Source organism: Sciurus carolinensis, unplaced genomic scaffold (assembly GCF_902686445.1).
Source record: "Sciurus carolinensis unplaced genomic scaffold, mSciCar1.2, whole genome shotgun sequence".
Classification (NCBI taxonomy): domain Eukaryota; kingdom Metazoa; phylum Chordata; class Mammalia; order Rodentia; family Sciuridae; genus Sciurus; species Sciurus carolinensis.
Window position 1 is genome coordinate 49,297 of NW_025920190.1, and position 25,618 is coordinate 74,914.

The 25,618-nt window shown below is 61.9% G+C and overlaps 1 protein-coding gene across 8 annotated transcripts in view; it reads right to left on the reverse strand.

Moving 5' to 3' along the window:
- Positions 1–25,618, reverse strand: part of Cfap46 (cilia and flagella associated protein 46) — an 82,262-nt gene that overhangs the window by 49,284 nt on the left and 7,360 nt on the right. For all 8 annotated transcript variants that reach the window (XR_007106828.1, XM_047537873.1, XM_047537875.1 and 5 more), the window contains 14 exons: positions 24,680–24,779; positions 20,873–20,971; positions 19,674–19,864; positions 15,682–15,910; positions 15,396–15,516; positions 13,796–13,919; positions 12,142–12,272; positions 11,401–11,528; positions 10,338–10,471; positions 8,952–9,164; positions 7,946–8,111; positions 6,372–6,521; positions 5,534–5,641; positions 4,885–5,051 (listed from right to left, as the gene is read on the reverse strand). Coding sequence is in view for 7 of the 8 variants with exons in the window: in XM_047537873.1 (XP_047393829.1) it covers positions 4,885–5,051; positions 5,534–5,641; positions 6,372–6,521; positions 7,946–8,111; positions 8,952–9,164; positions 10,338–10,471; positions 11,401–11,528; positions 12,142–12,272; positions 13,796–13,919; positions 15,396–15,516; positions 15,682–15,910; positions 19,674–19,864; positions 20,873–20,971; positions 24,680–24,779 (2,061 nt within the window). In the remaining variant the exon portion in view is untranslated. The remainder of the gene's footprint in view (positions 1–4,884; positions 5,052–5,533; positions 5,642–6,371; positions 6,522–7,945; positions 8,112–8,951; positions 9,165–10,337; positions 10,472–11,400; positions 11,529–12,141; positions 12,273–13,795; positions 13,920–15,395; positions 15,517–15,681; positions 15,911–19,673; positions 19,865–20,872; positions 20,972–24,679; positions 24,780–25,618) is intronic.

Consider the following 25,618-nt stretch of genomic DNA (forward strand, 5'->3'; position numbering starts at 1 on the left):
CTCCTGCTGTCACGTCACCTGCTTGTGGGGACTCCTCCTGCTGTCACGTCACCTGCTTGTGGGGACTCCTCCTGCTGTCACGTCACCTGCTTGTGGGGACTCCTCCTGCTGTCACGTCACCTGCTTGTGGGGACTCCTCCTGCTCAGGTCACCCTGCTTGTGGGGACTCTTCCTGCTGTCACGTCACCTGCTTGTGGGGACTCCTCCTGCTGTCACGTCACCTGCTTGTGGGGACTCCTCCTGCTGTCACGTCACCCTGCTTGTGGGGACTCCTCCTGCTGTCACGTCACCTGCTGTGGGGACTCCTCCTGCTGTCACGTCACCTGCTTGTGGGGACTCCACCTGCTGTCACGTCACCTGCTTGTGGGGACTCCTCCTGCTGTCACGTCACCTGCTTGTGGGGACTCCACCTGCTGTCACGTCACCTGCTTGTGGGGACTCCTCCTGCTCAGGTCACCCTGCTTTTGGGGACTCCACCTGCTGTCACGTCACCTGCTTGTGGGGACTCCTCCTGCTGTCACATCACCTGCTTGTGGGGACTCCTCCTGCTGTCACGTCACCTGCTTGTGGGGACTCCTCCTGCTGTCACGTCACCTGCTTGTGGGGACTCCACCTGCTGTCACGTCACCTGCTTGTGGGGACTCCTCCTGCTGTCACGTCACCTGCTTGTGGGGACTCCTCCTGCTGTCACGTCACCTGCTTGTGGGGACTCCACCTGCTGTCACGTCACCTGCTTGTGGGGACTCCTCCTGCTGTCACGTCACCTGCTTGTGGGGACTCCTCCTGCTGTCACGTCACCCTGCTTGTGGGGACTCCTCCTGCTGTCACGTCACCTGCTTGTGGGGACTCCTCCTGCTGTCACGTCACCTGCTTGTGGGGACTCCTCCTGCTGTCACATCACGTGCTTGTGGGGACTCCTCCTGCTGTCACGTCACCTGCTTGTGGGGACTCCACCTGCTGTCACGTCACGTGCTTGTGGGGACTCCTCCTGCTGTCACGTCACCTGCTTGTGGGGACTCCTCCTGCTGTCACGTCACCTGCTTGTGGGGACTCCTCCTGCTCAGGTCACCCTGCTTTTGGGGACTCCACCTGCTGTCACGTCACCTGCTTGTGGGGACTCCTCCTGTTGTCACGTCACCTGCTTGTGGGGACTCCTCCTGCTGTCACGTCACCTGCTTGTGGGGACTCCTCCTGCTGTCACGTCACCCTGCTTGTGGGGACTCCTCCTGCTGTCACGTCACCCTGCTTGTGGGGACTCCTCCTGCTGTCACGTCACCTGCTTGTGGGGACTCCTCCTGCTGTCACGTCACCTGCTTGTGGGGACTCCTCCTGCTGTCACGTCACCTGCTTGTGGGGACTCCTCCTGCTGTCACGTCACCCTGCTTGTGGGGACTCCTCCTGCTGTCACGTCACCTGCTTGTGGGGACTCCTCCTGCTGTCACGTCACCTGCTTGTGGGGACTCCTCCTGCTGTCACGTCACCTGCTTGTGGGGACTCCTCCTGCTGTCACGTCACCTGCTTGTGGGGACTCCTCCTGCTCAGGTCACCCTGCTTGTGGGGACTCCTCCTGCTGTCACGTCACCTGCTTGTGGGGACTCCTCCTGCTGTCACGTCACCTGCTTGTGGGGACTCCTCCTGCTGTCACGTCACCTGCTTGTGGGGACTCCTCCTGCTGTCACGTCACCTGCTTGTGGGGACTCCTCCTGCTCAGGTCACCCTGCTTGTGGGGACTCTTCCTGCTGTCACGTCACCTGCTTGTGGGGACTCCACCTGCTGTCACGTCACCTGCTTGTGGGGACTCCTCCTGCTGTCACGTCACCCTGCTTGTGGGGACTCCTCCTGCTGTCACGTCACCTGCTTGTGGGGACTCCTCCTGCTGTCACGTCACCTGCTTGTGGGGACTCCACCTGCTGTCACGTCACCTGCTTGTGGGGACTCCTCCTGCTGTCACGTCACCTGCTTGTGGGGACTCCACCTGCTGTCACGTCACCTGCTTGTGGGGACTCCTCCTGCTCAGGTCACCCTGCTTTTGGGGACTCCACCTGCTGTCACGTCACCTGCTTGTGGGGACTCCTCCTGCTGTCACATCACCTGCTTGTGGGGACTCCTCCTGCTGTCACGTCACCTGCTTGTGGGGACTCCTCCTGCTGTCACGTCACCTGCTTGTGGGGACTCCTCCTGCTCAGGTCACCCTGCTTGTGGGGACTCCTCCTGCTGTCACGTCACCTGCTTGTGGGGACTCCACCTGCTGTCACGTCACCTGCTTGTGGGGACTCCTCCTGCTGTCACGTCACCTGCTTGTGGGGACTCCTCCTGCTGTCACGTCACCTGCTTGTGGGGACTCCTCCTGCTGTCACGTCACCTGCTTGTGGGGACTCCTCCTGCTGTCACGTCACCTGCTTGTTGGGACTCCACCTGCTGTCACGTCACGTGCTTGTGGGGACTCCTCCTGCTGTCACGTCACCTGCTTGTGGGGACTCCACCTGCTGTCACGTCACCTGCTTGTGGGGACTCCTCCTGCTCAGGTCACCCTGCTTGTGGGGACTCCTCCTGCTGTCACGTCACCTGCTTGTGGGGACTCCTCCTGCTGTCACATCACCTGCTTGTGGGGACTCCTCCTGCTGTCACGTCACCCTGCTTGTGGGGACTCCACCTGCTGTCACGTCACCTGCTTGTGGGGACTCCTCCTGCTGTCACGTCACCTGCTTGTGGGGACTCCTCCTGCTGTCACGTCACCTGCTTGTGGGGACTCCTCCTGCTCAGGTCACCCTGCTTGTGGGGACTCTTCCTGCTGTCACGTCACCTGCTTGTGGGGACTCCGCCTGCTGTCACGTCACCTGCTTGTGGGGACTCCTCCTGCTGTCACGTCACCCTGCTTGTGGGGACTCCTCCTGCTGTCACGTCACCTGCTTGTGGGGACTCCTCCTGCTGTCACATCACCTGCTTGTGGGGACTCCACCTGCTGTCACGTCACCTGCTTGTGGGGACTCCTCCTGCTGTCACGTCACCTGCTTGTGGGGACTCCACCTGCTGTCACGTCACCTGCTTGTGGGGACTCCTCCTGCTCAGGTCACCCTGCTTTTGGGGACTCCACCTGCTGTCACGTCACCTGCTTGTGGGGACTCCTCCTGCTGTCACGTCACCTGCTTGTGGGGACTCCTCCTGCTGTCACGTCACCTGCTTGTGGGGACTTCTCCTGCTGTCACGTCACCTGCTTGTGGGGACTCCTCCTGCTCAGGTCACCCTGCTTGTGGGGACTCCTCCTGCTGTCACGTCACCTGCTTGTGGGGACTCCACCTGCTGTCACGTCACCTGCTTGTGGGGACTCCTCCTGCTGTCACGTCACCCTGCTTGTGGGGACTCCTCCTGCTGTCACGTCACCTGCTTGTGGGGACTCCTCCTGCTGTCACGTCACCTGCTTGTGGGGACTCCACCTGCTGTCACGTCACCTGCTTGTGGGGACTCCTCCTGCTGTCACGTCAGCTGCTTGTGGGGACTCCACCTGCTGTCACGTCACCTGCTTGTGGGGACTCCTCCTGCTCAGGTCACCCTGCTTTTTGGGACTCCACCTGCTGTCACGTCACCTGCTTGTGGGGACTCCTCCTGCTGTCACATCACCTGCTTGTGGGGACTCCTCCTGCTGTCACGTCACCCTGCTTGTGGGGACTCCACCTGCTGTCACGTCACCTGCTTGTGGGGACTCCTCCTGCTGTCACGTCACCTGCTTGTGGGGACTCCACCTGCTGTCACGTCACCTGCTTGTGGGGACTCCTCCTGCTCAGGTCACCCTGCTTTTGGGGACTCCTCCTGCTGTCACGTCACCCTGCTTGTGGGGACTCCTCCTGCTGTCACATCACCTGCTTGTGGGGACTCCACCTGCTGTCACGTCACCTGCTTGTGGGGACTCCTCCTGCTGTCACGTCACCTGCTTGTGGGGACTCCTCCTGCTGTCACGTTACCTGCTTGTGGGGACTCCTCCTGCTGTCACGTCACTTGCTTATGGGGACTCCTCCTGCTGTCACGTTCCCTGCTTGTGGGGACTCCTCCTGCTGTCACGTCACCTGCTTGTGGGGACTCCTCCTGTTGTCACGTCACCTGCTTGTGGGAACTCCTCCTGCTGTCACGTCACCTGCTTGTGGGGACTCCTCCTGCTGTTACATCACCTGCTTGTGGGGACTCCTCCTGCTGTCACGTCACCTGCTTGTGGGGACTCCTCCTGCTCAGGTCACCCTGCTTGTGGGGGCTCCTGCTGTCTCGTCACCTGCTTGTGGGGACTCCTCCTGCTCAGGTCACCCTGCTTGTGGGGACTCCTCCTGCTCAGGTCACCTGCTTTGTGGGGACTCCTCCTGCTGTCACGTCACCTGCTTGTGGGGACTCCTCCTGCTGTCACGTCACCTGCTTGTGGGGACTCCTCCTGCTCAGGTCACCCTGCTTGTGGGGACTCCTCCTGCTGTCACGTCACCTGCTTGTGGGGACTCCTCCTGCTCAGGTCACCCTGCTTGTGGGGGCTCCTGCTGTCTCGTCACCTGCTTGTGGGGGCTCCTCCTGCTCAGGTCACCCTGCTTGTGGGGACTCCTCCTGCTCAGGTCACCTGCTTTGTGGGGACTCCTCCTGCTGTCACGTCACCTGCTTGTGGGGACTCCTCCTGCTGTCACGTCACCTGCTTGTGGGGACTCCTCCTGCTCAGGTCACCCTGCTTGTGGGGACTCCTCCTGCTGTCACGTCACCTGCTTGTGGGGACTCCTCCTGCTCAGGTCACCCTGCTTGTGGGGGCTCCTGCTGTCTCGTCACCTGCTTGTGGGGACTCCTCCTGCTCAGGTCACCCTGCTTGTGGGGGCTCCTGCTGTCTCGTCACCCTGGAGCATGGTTGTGGAGGATACTTACGGACCCAACATCCTCAGGTACTTGATGCCCAACTGTGTGGCCATCTGAGAGCAGGTCATGGTGAGCTCATGGTCATGGGCCGCATAGGCAAAGTGGGTCAGCCTGGTCAGTGTCTGCAGCTCCACCAGAGGCTCTGACCAGGTGCACTCGGAGGCCATTTTCACCACCTTTGGGAGGGAGAGGGGCATCACGTGGTGATGATGACCCCCACAGCCATGGCCCGTGGCAGGGCACCTCTTGCCAGCCTGCAAGGTCACTGGGTTCTGAGGTGAACAAGACCGAGCATTTGCCAGGCTTAGGTCACTTAGTGTAGCTGTTCCAGATGCCTCTGTGGCTGGCATAGACCACTGCACTGTGGCACCACGCCCGCCACAGCACTGCCCCCGTGGCAGCTGCAGTCTGGGACTGTGTCTGTCCCCACAGATACCTCTGCCTGCGCAGAGGGCTTGGGCCTGCCTGGACACCAAGAGGCATCCAGAGAAGACAAAGCGACACTCCACTCAGCGGCCGGAGCTATGTGCTTGGAGTGGGCCTCAGAGTTCTGTTGGGTGGGCTCAAGTTCTGCTCCCAGCAAGACCCTCTGAGGCTGGCTTCCTTGTCCCTCTCTGCACAGCAGCTTCAGGCCTCTGGGATGCAGTGGCACACCCACCTGAGCCAGGGCCGGCACGGTGAAGTCCATGAGGCCCAGCCCGTTGCAGGAGTACATCTCCAGAGCCACGAGGACCCTGGTCACAGAGCTGCTGTCCTCGTTGGCACTCTGTGGAAAGGAAGGGCACCGAGTGTCCATCAGCCTGAGGCGCCAGTGAGCGATGGCTGGAGGGCCTGGAGGACGGGGCACTCAACCCTCCACACAGCTCATGGCCACCATCAGCCCATGAGGTCGAGTGACTGCCTCAGGCGCGTCCTGAGGTCTGTCTCCAGGAGGCTTCTCGAGTCACCGAGTAACCGCAGGGCTGTGGCTGTGACGGCCAGCGCTGTCTGACCCCTGGGGGACGGGCCGCAGCTGGAGGCTGAAGGGCCTGGCCAGCAGTGGCCCTGGCTGCGTGGCCCTCGCTGGCTCCCATCCAAGGCCTCACTCCTGCTCCTCCAAATGTCCCTCCGGCCCCTCCCTGGCTCCCTCCTGCTGCCCGTGCTCCACAGGTTGTCTGCAGGAGCAGGGCTGCTCTGGCCTCCCAGTTCTCCCACAGCCTGTTGTGTCCCCAGTCTGGGGGTCCCTGACACCTGCCAAGGAGGTGGCCGTCTGTGGATGAGTGGCACTGAGGGTGGGCAGTGTCCCCAGGTCCCAGGCTCAAGCCCCGGGGAGGGTGGCCAGGGGCAGTGGTCTCAGTGGGGAGACAGCCTCCAGACCTCCTGGGGGGCAGTACTACCCACTGCAGTCCGGCCTGGGGCCCAGAGGAGGACCCAGGCCACACTCCAGAGAAGGACGCCTGCAGGCCCCCGTGGGCCTACTTGCCGCACACCTGGCCAGTGGCAGCCACTGGGCTCACCTGCTCGTCAGTGCCTAGCCGTGGCCCGATCTGCTGCTGTGCCAGCTGCTTGGCCTTCACCCAGGTGGCGATGAGCTGCTGCTGCACGCTGGTGGGCACCGCCTCCTCCGGCACACCCCCATTGGTTTGGTTCAGCGCAAACTCGCAGACCTGCAGTGCAGGCGGCCTCTGTCCCAAGTCGGCCCAGGTGCGGAGCTCGACACCCCCACTGAGCGGCCCCCGCACATTGACCGGCTCCTGCCCACTTCTCAAGCTGCTGGGGCTCCAGGTAGACCCAGAAGGCGCCCGGAGGGCAGTCCTCTGCAGTGGGGTCCACCTCCTCTCACCACCACCCGGCTCGGGGCTGTCGCCCAGGACACAGGTCAGAAATGCACCCAAACCCTCAGTGAGTGAGGCCAGGCAGAGTCGCCCACTGTGGTGGCAGGTGCTGGATCTGGGCCTGCATGGGGCGGGCAGGGACCCTGCACGTGGGACCAGGGTCCACTGTGCATCTTCCCACGGTGACGGCAGGGCTTGGGGGCTGGTCCGGACACTGCAGCTCCCGCCCTCGCCCACGGAGCGCCTGTTTCCTCACTCCCAGGAGGCTAAGCCCTGCGTGTGGTCACTGCTCAGAGCCACTGCGAGCACTGAGCAACGCCACAGAGGTGCCCTCACCAGCCAGGCAGGGATCCTGGTCCTCCAGGCTGCAGAGGCATGCAGCCTCCACGGCTACCCTCGTCCCCACGTGCCTCCACCTTCCTGTGTCCCCCACAACCCCGTGTCCCCCACAACCCATGTCCCACATCCCCTGCGTCCCCACGTCCCCCACATCCCCATGTCCCACGTTCCCCACGTCCCACATCCCCTGCGTCCCCACGTCCCCCACATCCCCATGTCCCTCATCCCCTGCGTCCCCACGTCTCCCACATCCCCACGTCCCACATCCCCTACGTTTCCCACATCCCCACGTCCCACGTCCCCCACGTCCCATGTCCCCCACGTCCTCACATTCCCCACGTCCCACATCCCGTGTCCCCCACGTCCCCACATCCCCACATCCCCTACGTTCCCCACATCCCCACGTCCCACGTCCCCCACGTCCCATGTCCCCCACGTCCCCACGTCCCCACATCCCACATCCCCCTGCCCCTTGACAGTCTTGTTCCATGATCTCTTGGGCTTTGGCTGCAGGCTCATCATTAGTGCCTGGTCAGGCCACATGGGTCCATGAGACAAGCTGACCCTGGCCACTCCAGCCCTCCTGGCTCCTCCTCCAGTCCAGCTCCTGCTCCCCGCAGGCCCCTGGTCCCACTGGGAATGAAGACCAGAGGCCTGCCATGGCCTCCCGCAGCCACTGCCTCCCTGGCCCAACGGCCACACCCTGGCACCTGCTGAAGCCACAGCAGGGCCCCTGCCTGGGTCCCTGTCCTCATGTGGTCCTGGTTCACATGGCCAGCACTACCTGCCAGATGCCTGGTGGGCCTGGGCAGCAGCCTCTGTGACTGTCCACCCCATCCTCTCCCCCTCAAGGATCCAGGCTGCAGTCCACACCCCTGCCCTTCTCTCCCTGCTGGCCCTGGGCCTGGGGGCTGTACCTCCACGGCTGTTCGGATCTCAGAGGCCGCCCCTGGGTCTGCAGGGGCGTGCACGGTGGCTGGTCGCAGTACTTTCTTTGCCTTCTCCACCGTCTGGGTGGGGATCCAGCTGATGATCAGGCCTCTGGCCAGCGCGTTGCACAGCATCACCAGCATGACCGGGTCCCTGGACGGCAGCAGTGTGTGAGCACCAGGAGGCCAGGCTCTCGGTCTGCAGGGGCTCCTGGGGTCTATGGCAACACTCGAGTTTACAGACTCCTCTGCCAGGACTCAGCAGAAAGGAGGCCACCTGCTGTCCTCAGGGGAAGCTCAGGGTCTGAGGTCAGAGAATGGAGTCCCTGCTGCTCAGGGGAGGCAGGTCTCAGGGCCCCACCTGCAGAGGGGGACACCGTGCCCCAGGGCCGGGCAGAAAGGCCACTGCACCCCCGCCTGTGTGGCCACGGTGACCAGGAGGTGATGTCCAAGTCTGATTCCCACAGGCAGCTGAAGACATCACAGAAGTAGGGCTTGTGGGACAGAGTGGTCTCCACACGCCAAGATGGAGAATCAGCCTGAGGGATGCTCACGGGGCAGGGGTGTGTGGGCAGCTAGCTCCAGCTGCCCCTCTCTCCGAGCCATCTGCTAGCCTGCGGGCTGTAGCCTAGGTGCTCACTAAGAGCCACAGTGCTGTGGCTGCATCCTTACTCATGCCACTCCTACCAGAATCTGGAGTAAGACAACTGGTCCTGCCATTCAGACTAAAAAGCAGATCAGCTTTTGAACACGTTCAAATCGACCTTAGGTAAACTTGGAGTTTCCTGGGAAAACCGTCTTTCGAGTCCACGTGCACCTGGACGTGGAGATGCAGACACAACCAGACCCGGGGCGGCGCGTACGTGGTGCCCTCCTGCCTTCAGAGTGCAGGTCCTGGCCCCTGATGGCCACTGTGGGTCCCGTGGCCCCAGAGCGGACATGCCTGACCCCACAGCCCCCAGGGTCTGCCCGCCGCACCCGCCATCGCACCCACCCGAGGCGGTCGGAGGCCTTGATGATGTTCAGGAGCTGGAGCAGGGGGTCCAGCAGCTCCCGCTGCCGCCCGGCCACGATGAGGTGGTGGTTGTGGTTCAGCAGGTAGACGGCGGCGTTCTGCACCACCCAGGCCTCCCCGATCTCCAGCCCGATCTCCGCGGAGCGCAGCCAGTTGCTCATGGCGTACTCGGACAGGCCTTCGATCCAGGTCCTGCGGGGCACACAGCGAGCTTTGCCCGTGCCGGTCTTTCCCCAGGAGGCGCTGGGCACTCTCCTGGGTCTAAGGCGCTGCCCTTGCTGAGCCCCGCAGCTCTCTGTACCCGCCCCTCGCAGCCGAGGCTCTGGGGCCCGGCACCCCTCTCCTCTCACCCAACTCCTGCTCTGCCCGTGGCCCAGCTCGCTTCGGCCACTGGACCCTGGCACGGCCCTGCTCTGAGGAGGAGCTGCTGGCCGAGGCCCTGCCCACCCCAGCAGCCACCCTTGCCCCCGGCCTCCTCCCGCTTCTGCAGAGTGCCCACCCTCTCCCACCAGGGCACCGAGCTGTGCTTAGCACAGAGCAGCTCCCTGTCACTCAGCACTGAGCCCGAGGGACCACCCCGTCAGCCTGGAAAGGGAAGAATTTTTCTGTCAAGGTCGAGTATTTGGGGCTGTGTGAGCTAATATAGATTCTGCTGCATGTTTTTCTTTATTTTGTTCTACAAACTTTAAAATGTCAGAGACACTCTTAGCTTATGAGCTGCACAAAACCAGCCCAGGCTGGCGGGTGGCCCCTCCAGCCGAGCTAGAGAGGACCCGTGTCCCCTCCCATGTGACAGTCGCCCACAGACAGGCCTTCCTTCTCCCTCGGCACTGGCTAGCACTGGCTAGCACTGGCTAGCTCTGCCGGAGTCGGGTACCCAGCCACGACCACACCCTCTTTGAAAGTCTCAGATTGAACAGTAGCTCAGGACAGTCACTGTGGGCAGCCCCCCGGCCCCCTGGCTGCTTTCATGCTCCCCCACGGGCGGGTCTCTCCGGGGGTTCTGTGCGCCAGGTGCTCAGTCCACTTCCCTGCAGACAAACGGCGGGCGCCCTTATCCCCCCCCCCCCCCCCCGTTGCTGACCCTGGAGCTCACACGTACCAGACCAGCGGTGAGGAGGCTCCCTAGAGTTGGGGGTGGGCCCAGGCAGAGGCGCCAGGGGCACAGCCGTGCGCTCTCCTGCCTCGCTTCCTGCCAGGCCACCCCACCGACGGCGCGCGCCCTCCTCAGTGCTGGCTCCTGTTGATGCTCTGACTTCTTGTGTGATAGTGGGAATGCTTTGTCTTTCGGGAGGACGTCCCCACTACAGCCCCAAGGGAGCCGAGGGTCTCTCAGCCGGCACCCGGGCCAGCGTGGCTGCCCACCTGTATGTGATCCACTCTGGGTTCGTTTCTGGGGGCTCAGGCACGTATCCAGCTGGGTGCTGGCTCAGGTCCTCAGGGGGGACAGCCTGGTCATTCAGCTCCACACCTTCCATGCGCAGCAAGTGGATGGTGGCCTGTGAGAGTGTGGTGGAGGGATCACAGGCAGGCCGGGCCCAGCCCTGGGGAACGGACAGCCAGGCACCTCTCCTTTAAGCTCAGGTTCTGAAAACCAAAAGCAGGAGGAGACTCCTGGCTAAGCCCACCCCCAGCTGCCCGGAGGCCTGTCACCTCTCTGCAAAGACACACCTGGGGAGAGAAGAGCTAGTGTGGGCACGGCCGCACCCCTGCCCCTCTGCAGAGCAGATGCTTCTTCCTGCTGACCAATCTCCTCAGACTGCTGAGCCCACGGGGCAAAGGGGGCTTTCAGGAGAGGTGGGGCTGGCCCTGGGTGGGTAAACCCCCCGTCACAGCTGCCTGTGCCCACAGGGGGCGCAGCAGCAACCTTGCTGTGGACCCAGAGACTCACTGAACAGATCAGCGAGGGCCTCCTGACACTGTGGGACCCCAACTTGGAGAATGCTGACCTCGCTGCCCGCCCAGGCACAGGCGCAGGCTAGGAGCGCATGCCGGCCACAGGTGGGCCTGGGTCCAGCTGGCTGCATCTACCTGCTGACCAGCAGGCGGGCACTGCATCTCAGCGCCCACACGTGCAGGGGGTCAGATCAAGGCCAGAGATGACACCTCCTTCAAATTCTTCCAAAGTACTCTCCAAACACAAGCCCCAAACGGAAAGACATAACCTGCTGTGTCCACGTGCCTTTGGACTCACCATTCAGAAGTCCCTTCTCACCAGGAATTTGCAGCAACACACAGCAAGATGCGTTTTGATCTGCGTCTTTCTCCTAGAAAAGCTTCCAAGGACTGGGGCGATCGACCCTCCCTGACCCACAGTTTGGGGGGCCCATGCGGGCCTACAATAAAGATCTGCAGTGCGTGAACAAGATGCCCGAGCCGACGCCCACACTTGCAGCAGCCCACAGACACACAGGAGCCGGGCACGCACCTCTGCACTGATGAACCCCACCTCCGCGAGCTTCCGCAGCAGGTCGTGGGGCCACCGATGCGGCAGCGTCACTTCCAGCGGGCCCCAGGTGTCCTGCACAGAGCCTTCCGTGTTTCGCTTCTTCTTTCCTGGGAGCAGACAGAGGGCGAGGAACAGCTCAGGACCCCGCGCCCTGTGCCTGGGGCTCTCCTCAGCTCCCCCAGGCACCCTAGGCAGGGGTGGGGGTTCAAGGTGAGGGTGTGTCAGACCCATGTCTAGCGACAGGAGGTGTTGGTGACAGTCACTGGTGACTTTGTTACCATTACAACTACTGTGAGCTGTCACGTGACCTGTCTCAGTGTCCATGGGGACATGGTTGAGGACACCGGATCCCCGTGTAAACAGCATGGTCTGTGCCCACGCCCTGCACACCTCCTCCTGTGCATGTTAGGTCACCTAGATTGACCTGAGCACCTCATACAAGGTGGGCAAGAAGAAAATGGCTGTCCCTCTGCACCGTACGGGGAATAATCACAAGAAAAACGTCTGGACACGTTGGGTACCGAGGCAAGCATCACTGCTTCTGTGCACACAGGACCCAGGGCAAGGAGGGCAGGCTGCACTCCACTTGAGGACTCCTCTGGACCTGCACACTGACCAGCCCCAGTACTACGGCCTCTTCAGGAGGCAGCCCCCAACCCGGGGCCCTGGTGGGACAGGCCTCGCCTCTGGCTCCCTGTTCAGGGCACCCAGTGTACACACCTCGCTTCTGCCTCGACGGCTTCTTGGCCTTCATGCTGTCGTACAGCAGGCAGAAGCGGCTTGCTGTCCGGCACACGTCCCACACTCCCTGCTTCCTGGCGACCTTGGCCAGCTCCGCCCAAATCTGGATTCTACTCTCCAAGACACAAGCAGAGGAAATGCAGTTCAGGCATAGCTGGCGAGGTTAGAGGACACAGGGGACTGCTCTTGAGGAACAGCCACGCTCCAGGGCTTTGGGACTGCTGCAGCTGGACCGCTCTGGGGACAGGTGGACAGTGGTCAGGGCCAGGGGTCAGGGCTGGGCTGTCCCTGAGTCAGGTGCAGGTCCCAGGTCCCCATTCCAGCATGGGGCAGCCCTCCCTGGGTTGATGCCATGGTCTGGTCACACAATCCTGATGGCTGCACCATGTGTCCCCTGAGGAGAGGGGAGCCTCTTGCTGGCCACACACACAAGGGTCATGGCCTGTTCCTTTCACCAACAAGGCCAGGCCTTGCCCATACCCCGCCTGCAATGTGCAGAGCTGGAGGTCGTCCCAGGAGCACATCCTTCCAGGTGCATGCCCTCCCAGGTGCAGCTCCTCCCAGGTGCATGCCCTCCCAGGTGCACCTCCTCCAAGGTACACCTCCTCCCAGGAGCACCTCCTCCCAGGTGCACAACCTTCCAGGTGCAGCTCCTCCCAGGTGCAGCTCCTCCCAGGTGCAGCTCCTCCCAGGTGCATGCCCTCCTAGGAGCACCTCCTCCCAGGTGCACAACCTTCCAGGACCACCTCCTCCCAGGTGCACAACCTTCCAGGACCACCTCCTCCCAGGTGCACCTCCTCCCAGGTCGACCTCCTCCCAGGTGTGCATCCTCCCAGAACCACCTCCTCCCAGGTGCACAACCTTCCAGGACCACCTCCTCCCAGGTGCAGCTCCTCCCAGGTGCAGCTCCTCCCAGGTGCACCTCCTCCCAGGAGCACCTCCTCCCAGGTGCACAACCTTCCAGGACCACCTCCTCCCAGGAGCACCTCCTCCCAGGTGCACAACCTTCCAGGACCACCTCCTCCCAGGTGCACAACCTCCCAGGAGCACCTCCTCCCAGGTGCACAACCTTCCAGGACCACCTCCTCCCAGGTGCACAACCTTCCAGGAGCACCTCCTCCCAGGTGCACCTCCTTCCAGGACCACCTCCTCCCAGGTGCACCTTCTCCCAGGAGCACCTCCTCCCAGGTGCACAACCTTCCAGGACCACCTCCTCCCAGGTGCACCTTCTCCCAGGACCACCTCCTCCCAGGTGCACCTTCTCCCAGAACCACCTCCTCCCAGGTGCACCTCCTTCCAGAACCACCTCCTCCCAGGTGCACCTTCTCCCAGGACCACCTCCTCCCAGGTGCACAACCTTCCAGGACCACCTCCTCCCAGGTGCACCTTCTCCCAGAACCACCTCCTCCCAGGTGCACCTCCTTCCAGAACCACCTCCTCCCAGGTGCACCTTCTCCCAGGACCACCTCCTCCCAGGTGCACCTCCTTCCAGAACCACCTCCTCCCAGGTGCACCTCCTCCAATGTACACCTCCTCCCAGGAGCACCTCCTCCCAGGTGCACCTCCTCCCGGAGCATGTCTTCCGCCCCAACAGGCCCTCCTTACTGGGCTCTGCTTTTAGCTCCTTGCTCACCTCTCCTGGTCATTCTCATTTCCCAGACGCCGCAGATGCCCGGCAGCCTTGTCCACACTAAGCATGTGATGTCGGGCCTTTGCGAAGAGGTACGTGAATCTACCTCTGGTTTTCCCAGTGGAAACTGAGGCAGAGAACAAAACGTGGGGGTTGACATCACGTGCTGAGGGAGGGGGTGACAGGAATGGCCACCTGCATTCAGTGGGGACACTGGTGACAACAGCACGGTGTGGTGCCTGCCCTGCAGCACGGGGCCCCTGGGGCTGAGTCTGGGCATAGCCAGTGCAGGTTGCTGTGCTCTGACAGAGGCCAGTCGGGCTGACCGTGCCGTGCATGGAGTAGCAGAGGGAATCCGCCAGTCCCCTGCTTGCCACCCACTTTGTGACTGTGCCAACCAGTCAGTCTTCCAATCAGAAGCACCAGGCTCTGCCCCAGATCTCAACCCTGGCCCCTCAGCAGACCCATGGTCCCCCAAACCCAGCAGCTTTATTGGTTCTAAGTAGGAAGTTCTGAGCCCCTGCTCCTTTCCCAAGAAATAAAGGAAGGACACCCAGAACTCAGCTTCATGCCCAGGGCTGGGCTGCCCAGGGCAGCTGCTTTGGGGACCCAGAGGGCACTGGCCTCTCCGGGCAGGAGACAGGGTCCTCAGGGATGTGCTTCCCCTGGGCTGGCCTCCTGCCTTCTCAGACGACGCAGAAGCCCTACAGAAGCCGGCTCTGCCTGGGCCCCTCGGGCAGGCCTCCGGCAGGTCGTGCTAAGTGCAGGGAGCCAGGAAGGCAGTAGGATGCGTACAGACCAACAGACCTGCCGCTCTCCTCAGTCTCCTGGGGCGACATGAAACCACGAGGCTGAGGAGAGCGGCGGGCAGCAGCACCCCTCCAGGCTGACCCACCCCGCCCTCCCTCGTCTCCAACTACCACATGGACTTTCCCGGCCCCACTCAGACCACTACTCCCAGCTCCAGTCCCCATGTGACTGGTGTCAGCCTCCAGAGCACAGCATGGCCGCCCAGCCAGGCTAGGCTGCCTGCTGGCTCCAGGGGAGCTGGGGTACAGGGCGTCCAGGACCCTCCAGGCCCGCTCACTGTGTGCCCCATCAGATACACTGGTTGGACCTCCTTGGGGACAAAGTCCAGGGCTGAGGCGAGTGGGGTCAGCCCAGGTTGACCTGCAAGGTCACTAATGTGGAGGGGCAGCCCAGGACCCACACTCGATCCTGGTGTTGGACCAGAGGCCGTGTCCCGACTGGGAACTCAGGATCCTGGAACACTGCCTTGGGTGGGCCCCTTCCACCTGACCGTGCCCCATAGGAAGAGGCCTGAGGGGCAGTCGGGACAGCAGAGGAAGACCACCCACAAGCCAGGGAGAGGGCCAGCCCGACACAGCTCCTCTGGGACCCTGGCCTCCAGAGGGTGAGAAGGCCAATCTGTCCTGGAAGTCCCTGGCTGTGGCCCTCGCTGTGGTGGGAAGAGCAGAGGAGTCCCCTCCGTGCATGGAGAGAACTGGGCAGCCAGTCACGGGCAGTGGGGAGCAGCAGGTTCAGGGTGCAGGCTTCTGGGGCCCTCTCCTTGCCCCGGCCCGGCCTGGAGAGAGGCGCTCACCTTTGGCCTCGTTCTCGCTGTCCAGTACGATCTGGAAGGTGTCAGGGGCGAGGGCCAGGCCTGCGTTCACCAGCAGGGCCCGCCTCTTCCTCACGCTGTCCTTCGGGATGGCTCTCTGTGCCTGCAAAGGAGAGGATCAGGTAGGGCGAGCAGGTTGTCCAGGGCCCTCCGCCATCAGGTGAGCCCTGGGCAGCTCCCTCCCGGCGCCCCGCACCTCAGCCTGGGTTCACGCTGGGTCTGCCTGGCCCTGGGTCCCCTGGGAGCCCTCAGGTGGCCATGCATGCACCTGCTCGATGATCATGATGGCCCTGTCCTCGGGGCGCTCAGGAGACTGGTACAGCATGGTGCACAGGTGCAGCCGAGAGAAGGCCATCTTGAGACTGTCCTGGTAGAGGCCCAGGGTATCCAGCTGCATGGCCTTCTGCAGGTGCTCCATGGCAGGCTCCATCCGGTCCTCATCCTCCTCGATATTTGCCATCTCCATGTGCACTTGGCAGCGGAGCAGAGTCATGAGGCTGGGGAGGAGGTGGCCATGGTCAGGGGTGTCAGCGGGCTGCCCTGCAGGCATGCAAGGCTTGTTCCACGCTCAGCGCAGGGCAGGGAACAGCATGACCGCCCAGGACCCTGGCTCCTCAGCCTCCTTCCAGTCATACTCAGCCTCACCCCGAGGGCTCAGGAAGGGCAGAGGGGTGAGCACTGCAGACGGGGGACCTCCAAGCCAGCTGGCAAGAGCCGCCAGGCCCAGGCTCCTGGGGGAGCAGCAGGGGCAGCGGGGCCACCTGCGGGGGCTGCTGTGAGGAAGCACAGGTGGCGCACAAACCCGGGACCCCTCCTGTGGAGGCACGTGCCGTCGCCACGTGCTGGACGTCAGCCCTGCCCGTCCTGGCCCCAACCTGCAGTCCACGGTCGTTCTGTCTTTAACATTTTTTAGACGTCGACAGACCTTTATTGTTTACTCATTTATTTAGATGCGGTGGTGAGAAGCGATCCCAGGGCCTCACACATGCTCGGTGAGCACTCCCACTGAGCCCCGGCCCAGCCCCAGTCCGTGGTCTTTGCGCAGGTTCTTCTAGACACTCTCCAGTCACCTGCCAAGTCCTGTGCTGCAGCTGGTCCAGGTGGGGCCGGGCATTCGGTCTGAGCAAAGGCCTTGCCACCAACAGCACAGGGAGGGCCACCTCAGCCATGGCCCCAAGGTGCAGCCTTGACACACTCAATAGACTGCTGAGCGAGGCCCCTGGGGCTCTCCCTGAGGACAGAAGTACAGCTGCCCTGCTACACGGCCCCTCAGAGACAGGAACGCTGTGGGGCTCTGCAGAGCAGCAGACAGCCCGTGGTGTTGGCTGGGGCCCTGCAGCCCACGGAAGCCAGGGCGCCATGATGTCCCCAAGGGAAGGGCTGGAGGGACCCTGTCCCAGTCAGGACGAAGCTGTGCTTCAGCCAGGGAACCAGGGTCCTCAGGTGCTGCCTGCAGGTGCAGGCACAGTGGGAGCCGAGCACCTCCCCTGTGGCCAGTGCTGAGGGTGAGGAGGTGGGGCCCTGAGCAGCACTTGCCCAGGGGACTCCTCTAGAGCTGGCAGCTCAGGAGGCTGGTAAGGTGGCCAGGCGTCCTGCAGAGGGGGCACCCTGGGGACAAATGTAGGAACCACAGTTGCAGACTTGGCAGTGGAGAGCCCACACCCTCCACGGTGGGGCAGGCAGCAGAAAGGCCTGCAGATCAGTAGTTTTCAGGACTTCTGCTCCCAGCTGGCGAAGTGACCCCTGAGGGCCCACCTGCCACCACAGCACCCACGAGTGGCACAAACACAGGAGGCAGTGGTTTCTAGGGACAGACGTTGAACAGGAGGCAGTGGTTTCTAGGGACAGATGCTGAAGGGTTATGGAAAATAATACCCCTGCAACATAGCCCCCGAAGAAAAATGGACAGAAGTGCGGCTTGGGAGGAGGAGGGGAAAGTGGCCAAGGATCAACGTCCCAGCAGCCCTGGGAGCGCCCTAAACCATGACTTTCCCCCATGGCACATCAGTCCTAAATGGAAGCACAGCAACTACCAAGGGGCAAGACACGAGGATGCATCCCTGGGATCTGAACTCCTATCTCCCCAGACAACAGAGCCTTTTCACAACCACCCTCCTAAAGGAAAGTTCACCCTGTTCAACTAGCCCCTGACGGCAAAGCTGCACGTGCACAGCTTCCTGGTTACATCACTGCTGTACCTGTAAAACCAAAATGCCCTCTGTAACTGACCGCCTCTTTCCCATCAGGAAAATGAGTCGCAACGGCGCCCGAGTCCATGAAGGAATGGAGGCTTTCTGAATCCACTGAGATCTGCTTCCCGTCCTTTTGCGCTTACAGACAACAGGCAGCACAGGATCACGACCCAGGGGAGCAAAACTCAGGAAGTGTGGAGGACAGCCCAGCTCCCCGCAGGGTGGTGGCCGAGCAGAAGGACCCGCAGGGTCCGGAGCTGAGGAGGCCGAGTCAGCAGGCCGGGTGAGCGGCCAGGCCCTCCCATGCTCCTGCCCCAACAAAAACTGACTCCAACCTCGAGGAGGTGTGTGCAGACGACCCCCACCAGGATGGGCCTGGGGACGCCGCGACCTCCAGAGACGCTCCCAGGCAAAATGCCAAACGACCCCATGACAATCGAACTGCCAGCCAAGAGTCCCACACTTCTTCCAGAAAGAGAGCAACGCGTGACAGCTCTCCATGTCACCGAGCTCCCTACAGACTCGGAAAGCCCCCAACCTGCACGGGACACAAGCACGCAACCCGACGCAGGGCGCAGGCGGCAACGCACCCTGCAAAGCAGGTACCACGGGAGACACCCAGACTCGAGGGCAGCAGGACGCATGTGAACCGGTCAAGAATCTCACAAGAGAAACGGAACTGAAAACATGGACGCGCTGAGTCTGAAACTGAACCAAGCGAAGACAGCTCCTGGGGCAAGGCAGCAGATCTGGGAGGTGGGAAAGGAGCCCGTGGGGCTGAGACAGCCATGGAAATCACCTGGTCAGAAGAGCAGACAGCAGTGGAGCTGGGACAGCGAGCCCAGCGAGCCCGAGGGCGGCCAGGCCCTGCAGGAGGAGAGGAAGGCCCTCGGCTCCCAGAGCTGTGGCAGGCTCCATCCACACCCCTGAGGCTCCGAGAGAGCCCCAGAAAGAACTGAAATAAGGAGAGCAACGTTCGGACGGAAGAGCAAGACTCAGCCATCTGCCGTCTGAGAGGCATGCTGGCGAGGGTGGGAAGCCTCCCCCTGGGCTTCCAGCTGGGCGGCAGTGCACAGGGCCTCCCCAGGACACAAGCGGCAGGGCCCGGGGCGTTGTCCGTGGGCTCCAGCAAACACAGAAGGCGAGCACTGTGAGCGGCGCGATCTCTGGACAGGGATGGTTAAGACCACCTCCAGCTCATCCCCTGGCGATAAACCTGGCAGACAGGAGTTTTGTGCAGCTGGTCATGAGGGGACCAGCGAGTGTCCACAAGCGTGTGAAAGACACTCCCCACTGACCTGAGGGGCGTGAAAGTGTCCACTGCAGAGGCAGTGCACACCCAGCGATGGCCAGCCTTCTGAGGAGGGACTACGCCCCGGCTTGAGGAGGAGGCGCTCCCGGACGCGCCCAGGCTGTGTGGGCAGCAGGACGTGCCTGCCATCGCCACAGCTGCCAGGAGATGCGTCCGAGTCCCCTTCCCACAAGTGACCGATCCCCACCTGCGTCCCTCCACGGGTCCCCACAGTGTCCTCAGGAGCTGTGTTGTAATCTAGGCAGGCGATGGCCCCAAAGCTCATGGGTGACACAGTGCAAGGAAGCTCAGAGGTGACCTGACTGGGCAGTGAGAGCCTTGACCTGGTCAGTGGATGGACCCACCCAAGTGGATGGCCTGGCTGGTGACTCTGCAGGTGGCTCTGGATGCAGGGGCGGGTCCTGGCCTGCCCTGGTGAGAGCGCCCTCTGCTCCCTGGCTCTCCTGAGCGGCCTTCCTCCTCCACTCTTCCACCGTGACCATCTGCCCCGCTCCGGCCCAGAGCTGCGCAGTGGCCTTCAGTGGACTGAACCTCTGAAACCATGCTCTCATCAGGTCTTTTGGTCACAGCCACAGAAAAGCTGACTCACACAAGGTGGACGGGGAGAGTGTCCACTACTCATACCATGGACACTAGGCCTCAGGAAGGAGGCGCTCCTCCTGGCCCCACTCCAGAGACAGCTCCCCCCATGAGGCCCAGGCAGGAGCCTCCACCCCCACCCACCAGGGGCCACGTCCCAGGACCAGCCCAGCCCACCTGTCCACCTTCTCCAGGATCTCTGCCACAGCGGTCAGTGGCTTCCGCAGGTGGTGCCGCAGGCTGCGCTGCAGCAGGGGCAGGCAGGCATTCCACTGAGTGGTGCACACCACATGGATGGCCCGGGGGTCACCCAGGCGGACAGCACGCTGCAGCACCACGTCCAGCCTGTTGACAATGCTCAGCTGGGCCTGGGGGACAGCGAGTGATTCTGTGAAGGTCATGAGCCTGGGGCCCTTGCCAGGCCCATCCTGGCACGACCTGGGAGGGCCGGCGTGGGAGGGCTGAGGTCCAGGGGGTCGGGGGTGCGGGATCAGGTGTAAGCAGAAGCTCTGAGCCTTCCGCAGACCCCGCTGGGCCAGGTCCCCCAGCCTGTGCCTTCCAGTCCCCGGAGGCCATGCCCTCACCTGCTCTGAGCTGAGGGCAGAGTCCACTCTGTGGCCTCATGACCCCGTCCTGGCTGCAGAAAGCCAGTCAGAGCCTCACAAATGGAAGCTGCACCCTGAGGTCCCCTAGGTGGGTGTGGGGCACAGCTGTGCAGGCCACAGGCCACACGTGCAGCCTCGCCTGAGTCACCGTGACCTGTGGGCACTCACAGCTGGCCCACACGCCAGTCCCCAGCATGTGGCAGTCGACCAATGTTGACCTTGTGCCTCAAGGAGCTCAACTGTGCCAGGCAGATGCACAGGCAGAGGGTAAGGAACCAGGCCTGCCTGGCAGCGAGGTGTGCCCAGGGCCCTCTGCTGACCCTGCAGCGCATTCTCTGAAGACCCACCCTGGGCTCTGCCCCTCCAGGACAGCTGTGGCCTGGCAAGCCCGCGTGGGGACGTGGCAGCTCTAGGTAGGCCACATGAGCTCAGAGTCTAGGAGGTCACGTCCCAGTCCCCAACTTGCATGGGAGGACAAGGGGGCCCTGGGGCCACGGGGGACCCTGCCAGGGTTGGTGTGTCCCAGACCTTGGTGTAGGGAGGAAGACCAGCTTTGGAAGCTCAGCACATCCAGGCGCAACACTGGACAGCGAGGCTGGGCCCTCCCCACTCCCGGGGAGGAGGTGAGGCACAGCTGGGCAGCCCCTGACCTGGGTGCCGGTGCAGAGCCAGGGCAGTGAGCACGGGTGCCCTCCACACTGGCCCAAACCCGGCTCTCCCCGGGGGCTGAAGGTCGGAGCGCGGGCACCGAGACTCCGGCCCGGGCTTTACCTCGACAGCTGTCCGGAGGTAGACTCTAACTTTATTCTCAAGTCTGGAGGCTTCGAGTTCACACTCCAGACACTCGATCTCGATCAGCTTCCCAGGGTCCTGTAAGAAACGGCGCCACCTGAGGGAACCTGGGGAAGGCCCCCTCGTGCACCAACCTCGAGACCTCTCACACCACCACCAGCGTGCCCGCTGGAGGCCCGCAGAGGAGACCACCAGACAGCCAAGGCACCGGGACCTGAGCACGCTCCCAAAGGCAAAGTCCTGACCTGCACTCGCCTGCGCGTGTACTGCCAAGAGGACTCGGCCAGCCCAGCCAGGATTGTGGCACCAAAGCCTGTCTGTCCCCACAGGCCTGTCAGTCCCCTGCGTTCACGCTGCAGGTGTGACGGGTGTGTAAGCATGGAGGACTGTCTCCTGTCCCCCTTTCTCTCTGTGGTCAGCAGTTTCTCACCACTTACGGTGACATCCAGCGTCCACAGGTGTCGTGTGCTGGTCAGAGCCTGCCTGCCTCCCACACTGGACGTGGGCTTCCTGCAGCAGCATGGGCGGGACCTGCTCTCCCCAGGTGGTAGTACTGGCCTTGTAACTGGGCATATGGCCATTCGCACTTAACATGACTCACAAGGAATGCTTCCGGGGACGCATTCCTTCTTGTCCCTCCTTTCCTTGACTCTGCGTTCTCTCTGTCTTGGGGAAATCCACCGAGTGCCCTTTGTGGTTCCATTCCACCCGACTGCTGGGTCCCCAGCTGTGCCTCTTTCTGGTGGCTGCCTCAGGAAGTGTGTGCACACAGGGCTCTGCAGAGTCGGCCCCGGGTGTGCAGCACTGGTACTCTGGCCGGCACAGTCCCCCCCTGCCTGGCTGCCACAGGCAGGTCTAGACCCCCATGGGACAGCCACGCTGTCCTGCTCAGACGGCCCGCTCCCCTCCCGCCTGTCCTTGTCCGGCATAGACCCATCTAGCCTTCAGGTACCATCTTCTTGCCGACTGAAGAACTTCCTTTAGTCTCTGTAAGAGGCAGACAAACTCTTTCCGCTTCTGTTATTTTAATAAATCTTAAGAATCTCTGCTTTTGGTTGAAGACATTTTCCCTGGGTGCAGGTTTCAGGGTGAGTGCCTTTCCCTGGGTGCAGGTTTCAGGGTGAGTGCCTTTCCCTGGGTGCAGGTTTCAGGGTGAGTGCCTTTCCTCTGGGTGCAGGTTCAGGGTGAGTGCCTTTCCTCTGGGTGCAGGTTTCAGGGTGAGTGCCTTTCCCTGGTGCAGGTTTCAGGGTGAATGTCTTTCCTCTGGGTGCAGGTTTCAGGGTGAGTGCCTTTCCTCTGGGTGCAGGTTTCAGGGTGAGTGCCTTTCCCTGGGTGCAGGTTTCAGGGTGAGTGCCTCTGGGGTGCAGGTTTTCAGGGTGAGTGCCTTTCCTCTGGGTGCAGGTTTCAGGGTGAGTGCCTTTCCTCTGGGTGCAGGTTTCAGGGTGAGTGCCTTTCCTCTGGGTGCAGGTTTCAGGGTGAATGCCTTTCCTCTGGGTGCAGGTTTCAGGGTGAGTTCTTTTCCCTGGGTGCAGGTTTCAGGGTGAATGCCTTTCCCTGGGTGCAGGTTTCAGGGTGAGTTTCTTTCCCTGGGTGCAGGTTTCAGGGTGAGTGCCTTTCCCTGGGTGCAGGGTTTCAGGGGTGAATGTCTTTCCTCTGGGTGCAGGTTTTCAGGGTGAGTGCCTTTCCTCTGGGTGCAGGTTTCAGGGTGAGTGCCTTTCCCTGGGTGCAGGTTCCCTGGGTGCAGGTTTCAGGGTGAGTGCCTTTCCTCTGGGTGCAGGTTTCAGGGTGAGTGCCTTTCCTCTGGGTGCAGGTTTCAGGGTGAGTGCCTTTCCTCTGGGTGCAGGTTTCAGGGTGAGTGCCTTTCTTCTGGGTGCAGGTTTCAGGGTGAATACCCTCTCTTTGTCTGTAGAGACGATCTCTGACTTCCAGTTTAGAGGCGATGTCTGACTTCCAGTTTCATTGCTTGCAGCACAAAATCTGCTGCCGTCGACGTGAGCTCCTCAACACATGATGTCTTTCGCTTACCTTTTGAAGATTATCAGATTCAGCAGTTTTGCCCATTAGCCCGTCCACTCCTGCTGCCCTTGTTGCTGCCCTTCAGGGATCTGCAGCATATTTACCACTCTGCAGGAAGCTGCACATGACCCACACTTTCTTCTCCACCTCTCTCCTTCCTGAGTTTCCCTCTGGAGTGTCCCTTGCAGAATCTTCAGGTTTGCTCATCTTTTATTCTAAAATGTCTAACTGTTTCAACTCTATCCAGTGTAGCTTCATTTGAGACAGAGTAGTTTTTCAGCTCTAGAGATTGTGTTTGGGAGTTTGAATTATCTTCCTTGGTCCTATTTAACTTAAAAGTTTAAAGTTTTTATCTTCTTGAGCATCCGGAATACAATTATAACTGTTTCAGCGTCTGGGTCAACCAATCTGTGAAGTTTCTTGGTTGAGTTTTTTTGATTGGTGTTTCTCCTCCTTTTCCTTTTTGGGTGCCTGGCAACTTTTACGGGATGCCAGACATTGTCAATTTTACTTTATTGGGTGCTGTAGACTTTTGTATTCCTGTGACTTTGAGATTTGTCCTTGGTATTCAATCACATTAATGAGGAAAAGGTTTGTTCCTTCATTTTCATGTTCCAGTTTTGCTAGGCAGGGCCAGCGCGGTGAGCAGCCTGGGATAACTCCTTCGCTGCTGAGACAGATGCCTCTGAGCCTCAGGATCTCGAGCTTCGGTTCCTGGCTGGTGAGAATGGGAACGGCTCCCACCCTTCAGTCCTTCTGCAGACACAGCACAGCCTGGCTGGGGCGGTGGAGCAGGGATCCGGGAGAGAAGCCAGGGCCGGGCAGCACGCCTGCGGGCACAGGACCTGCGAGCTGCCCTGTCGCCACCTGGGCTTCTGCAGCAACTGACCCCAGAGACGCTGTCCCTGCATCTCACCTCTCTGTGCTCAAAGCCTGGGGTCCAGTTCTGAGAGGCTCTGAGGACACAGGAGGGCTCCTCGTCGGTGCGGGTGGAGCTCGGGTGCCCAGCGTGGATGGCAATGCTGAGTCTGGGCCCCTGCAGCACGGAAATCCAGAAGACAGGCATGGAGCCCACAAGAGAACTCGGCAAAGCACTTCAAGAGCAGCGCATCCCAGGCTGAGCTGCTCACGGCCCTCCTCCAGGCTGGTCCTGCCCGGGTGGACCCAGCGGTCAGGTCCACAGGAAGCCTTATCCCCTTTTCAAAAGCCATTTCCAGATCACTGCAGCCAGGAGAACGGCCAACTTCCCCTTTGCTAAAGGGGGTGTTTCCTTCATCTGCTGCAGGTAAACTCCTGAGGCCAAGGGGGTCTCACTCAAGGTAACTCAGGACCAGGCTGCAGCCTGAGCTCAGGAGGACGGCAGGAAGCCCCCCTGCAGGGCTGTCCTCTCCCTTGTCCATCCTGCGTGGAGGAACTCTCGGGCGGCTGGACATGCGCCCACTCTGCAGACAGGCCTCCCACACAGCTGGAGGCAGACACCACGTGGGGAGCACACTCTGAGACTTCCCCTGGGGGGCAATGTTGTCACACGTATCCAAGGACCTCGGTGGTGAGAATTCTCTGGAATCTACATCAGTGAACTTACTTGGGAAAATTCTAAACGCAGAAAAAGGGTTGGGAACAAATGTTCCCATGACCCTCTGTGATGGTCCCTGGCAGGGACAGAATGGAGATGCGTTGTGCGTGGCATGTCAGAGTGTGAGGGCTGTAGGACCCTGGGCCCCCCGCGCAGCAACCCCGTCGGCGACCCCTCGAAGCCACTGCACTCACTTTGCTGTCCATTTTCTTCAGGTCCGAGAGGCAGTCAGAGGTGATCTCCTCGCATTTCAAGGTCAGAGAGAAATGAGCTAATTCGAAAAGCAAAAGCATTCTGGAAAGAAACAGACGGGCACCAGTTAAACGGGGCTGGGTATGCCCATGGTCAGGTAGATGGCCAGCCCTGTCCCCGCAGAGCCAGGGTCCAAGCAAGATAAGGAACAAAACAACAGACACAAACAGCTGACGGTGAGTCCTGCAGAGGCTGGCCAGCCTGCCGCGGCCGGGCTGCTCTCCACGGGGAGCGGCCGAGTGCAGCCTCTACCAGGTCTTCAGTCAGGCGCAGCCCTGCAGCAAGGCCACCTGCTGTCACACGCTCCCCACTCAGCCTCACCTCAGGTGCGGTCACCTCCGCACGGCAGGCCAGGGGCAGGCGTGGAGGGGGGGCTGCCAGGAGGACGCCCGGGCTGCTGGAGCAGAGCCCTCCCTCCCAGGGTCAAGGACACCAGGGGCGCCCGCGGTCACCCTCCCAGTCTTCCTGGTAAGCCCAGGCTGCTGCCGGATCTGTGGAAAGTACGGACAGCACACAGCTCTGGAGGAGGCTGGCCCTTGTTCAAGGCTTCCGTCAGGAAGGGGAGCAGAGGGGCCTCGTGCCGACCGTCTGGACCTGCTGCTCTGTGTTGCGTCTGGCACTGTGGGCTGCCCACGGACGCCAGCAGCACCCCAGCAGGGACCCTGGGAACAAGTCCTCCCTCTTCTACCTTCTGGGGACACTGCAGGATGACCTGTAAATATAACACTCGGCCTGGGAAGGCGTGTTACCAGCTTCTTCTCCAGCCTGCACTGCTGGAGGCACAGCCCGTTCTCCCCTGCTGAGGCACAGGGCCTCCAAAGGCCTGGCCTCCTGACCCCCAGCCTACGTCCCCTCGAGCTCCTGCCACACAGGCAGAAAAA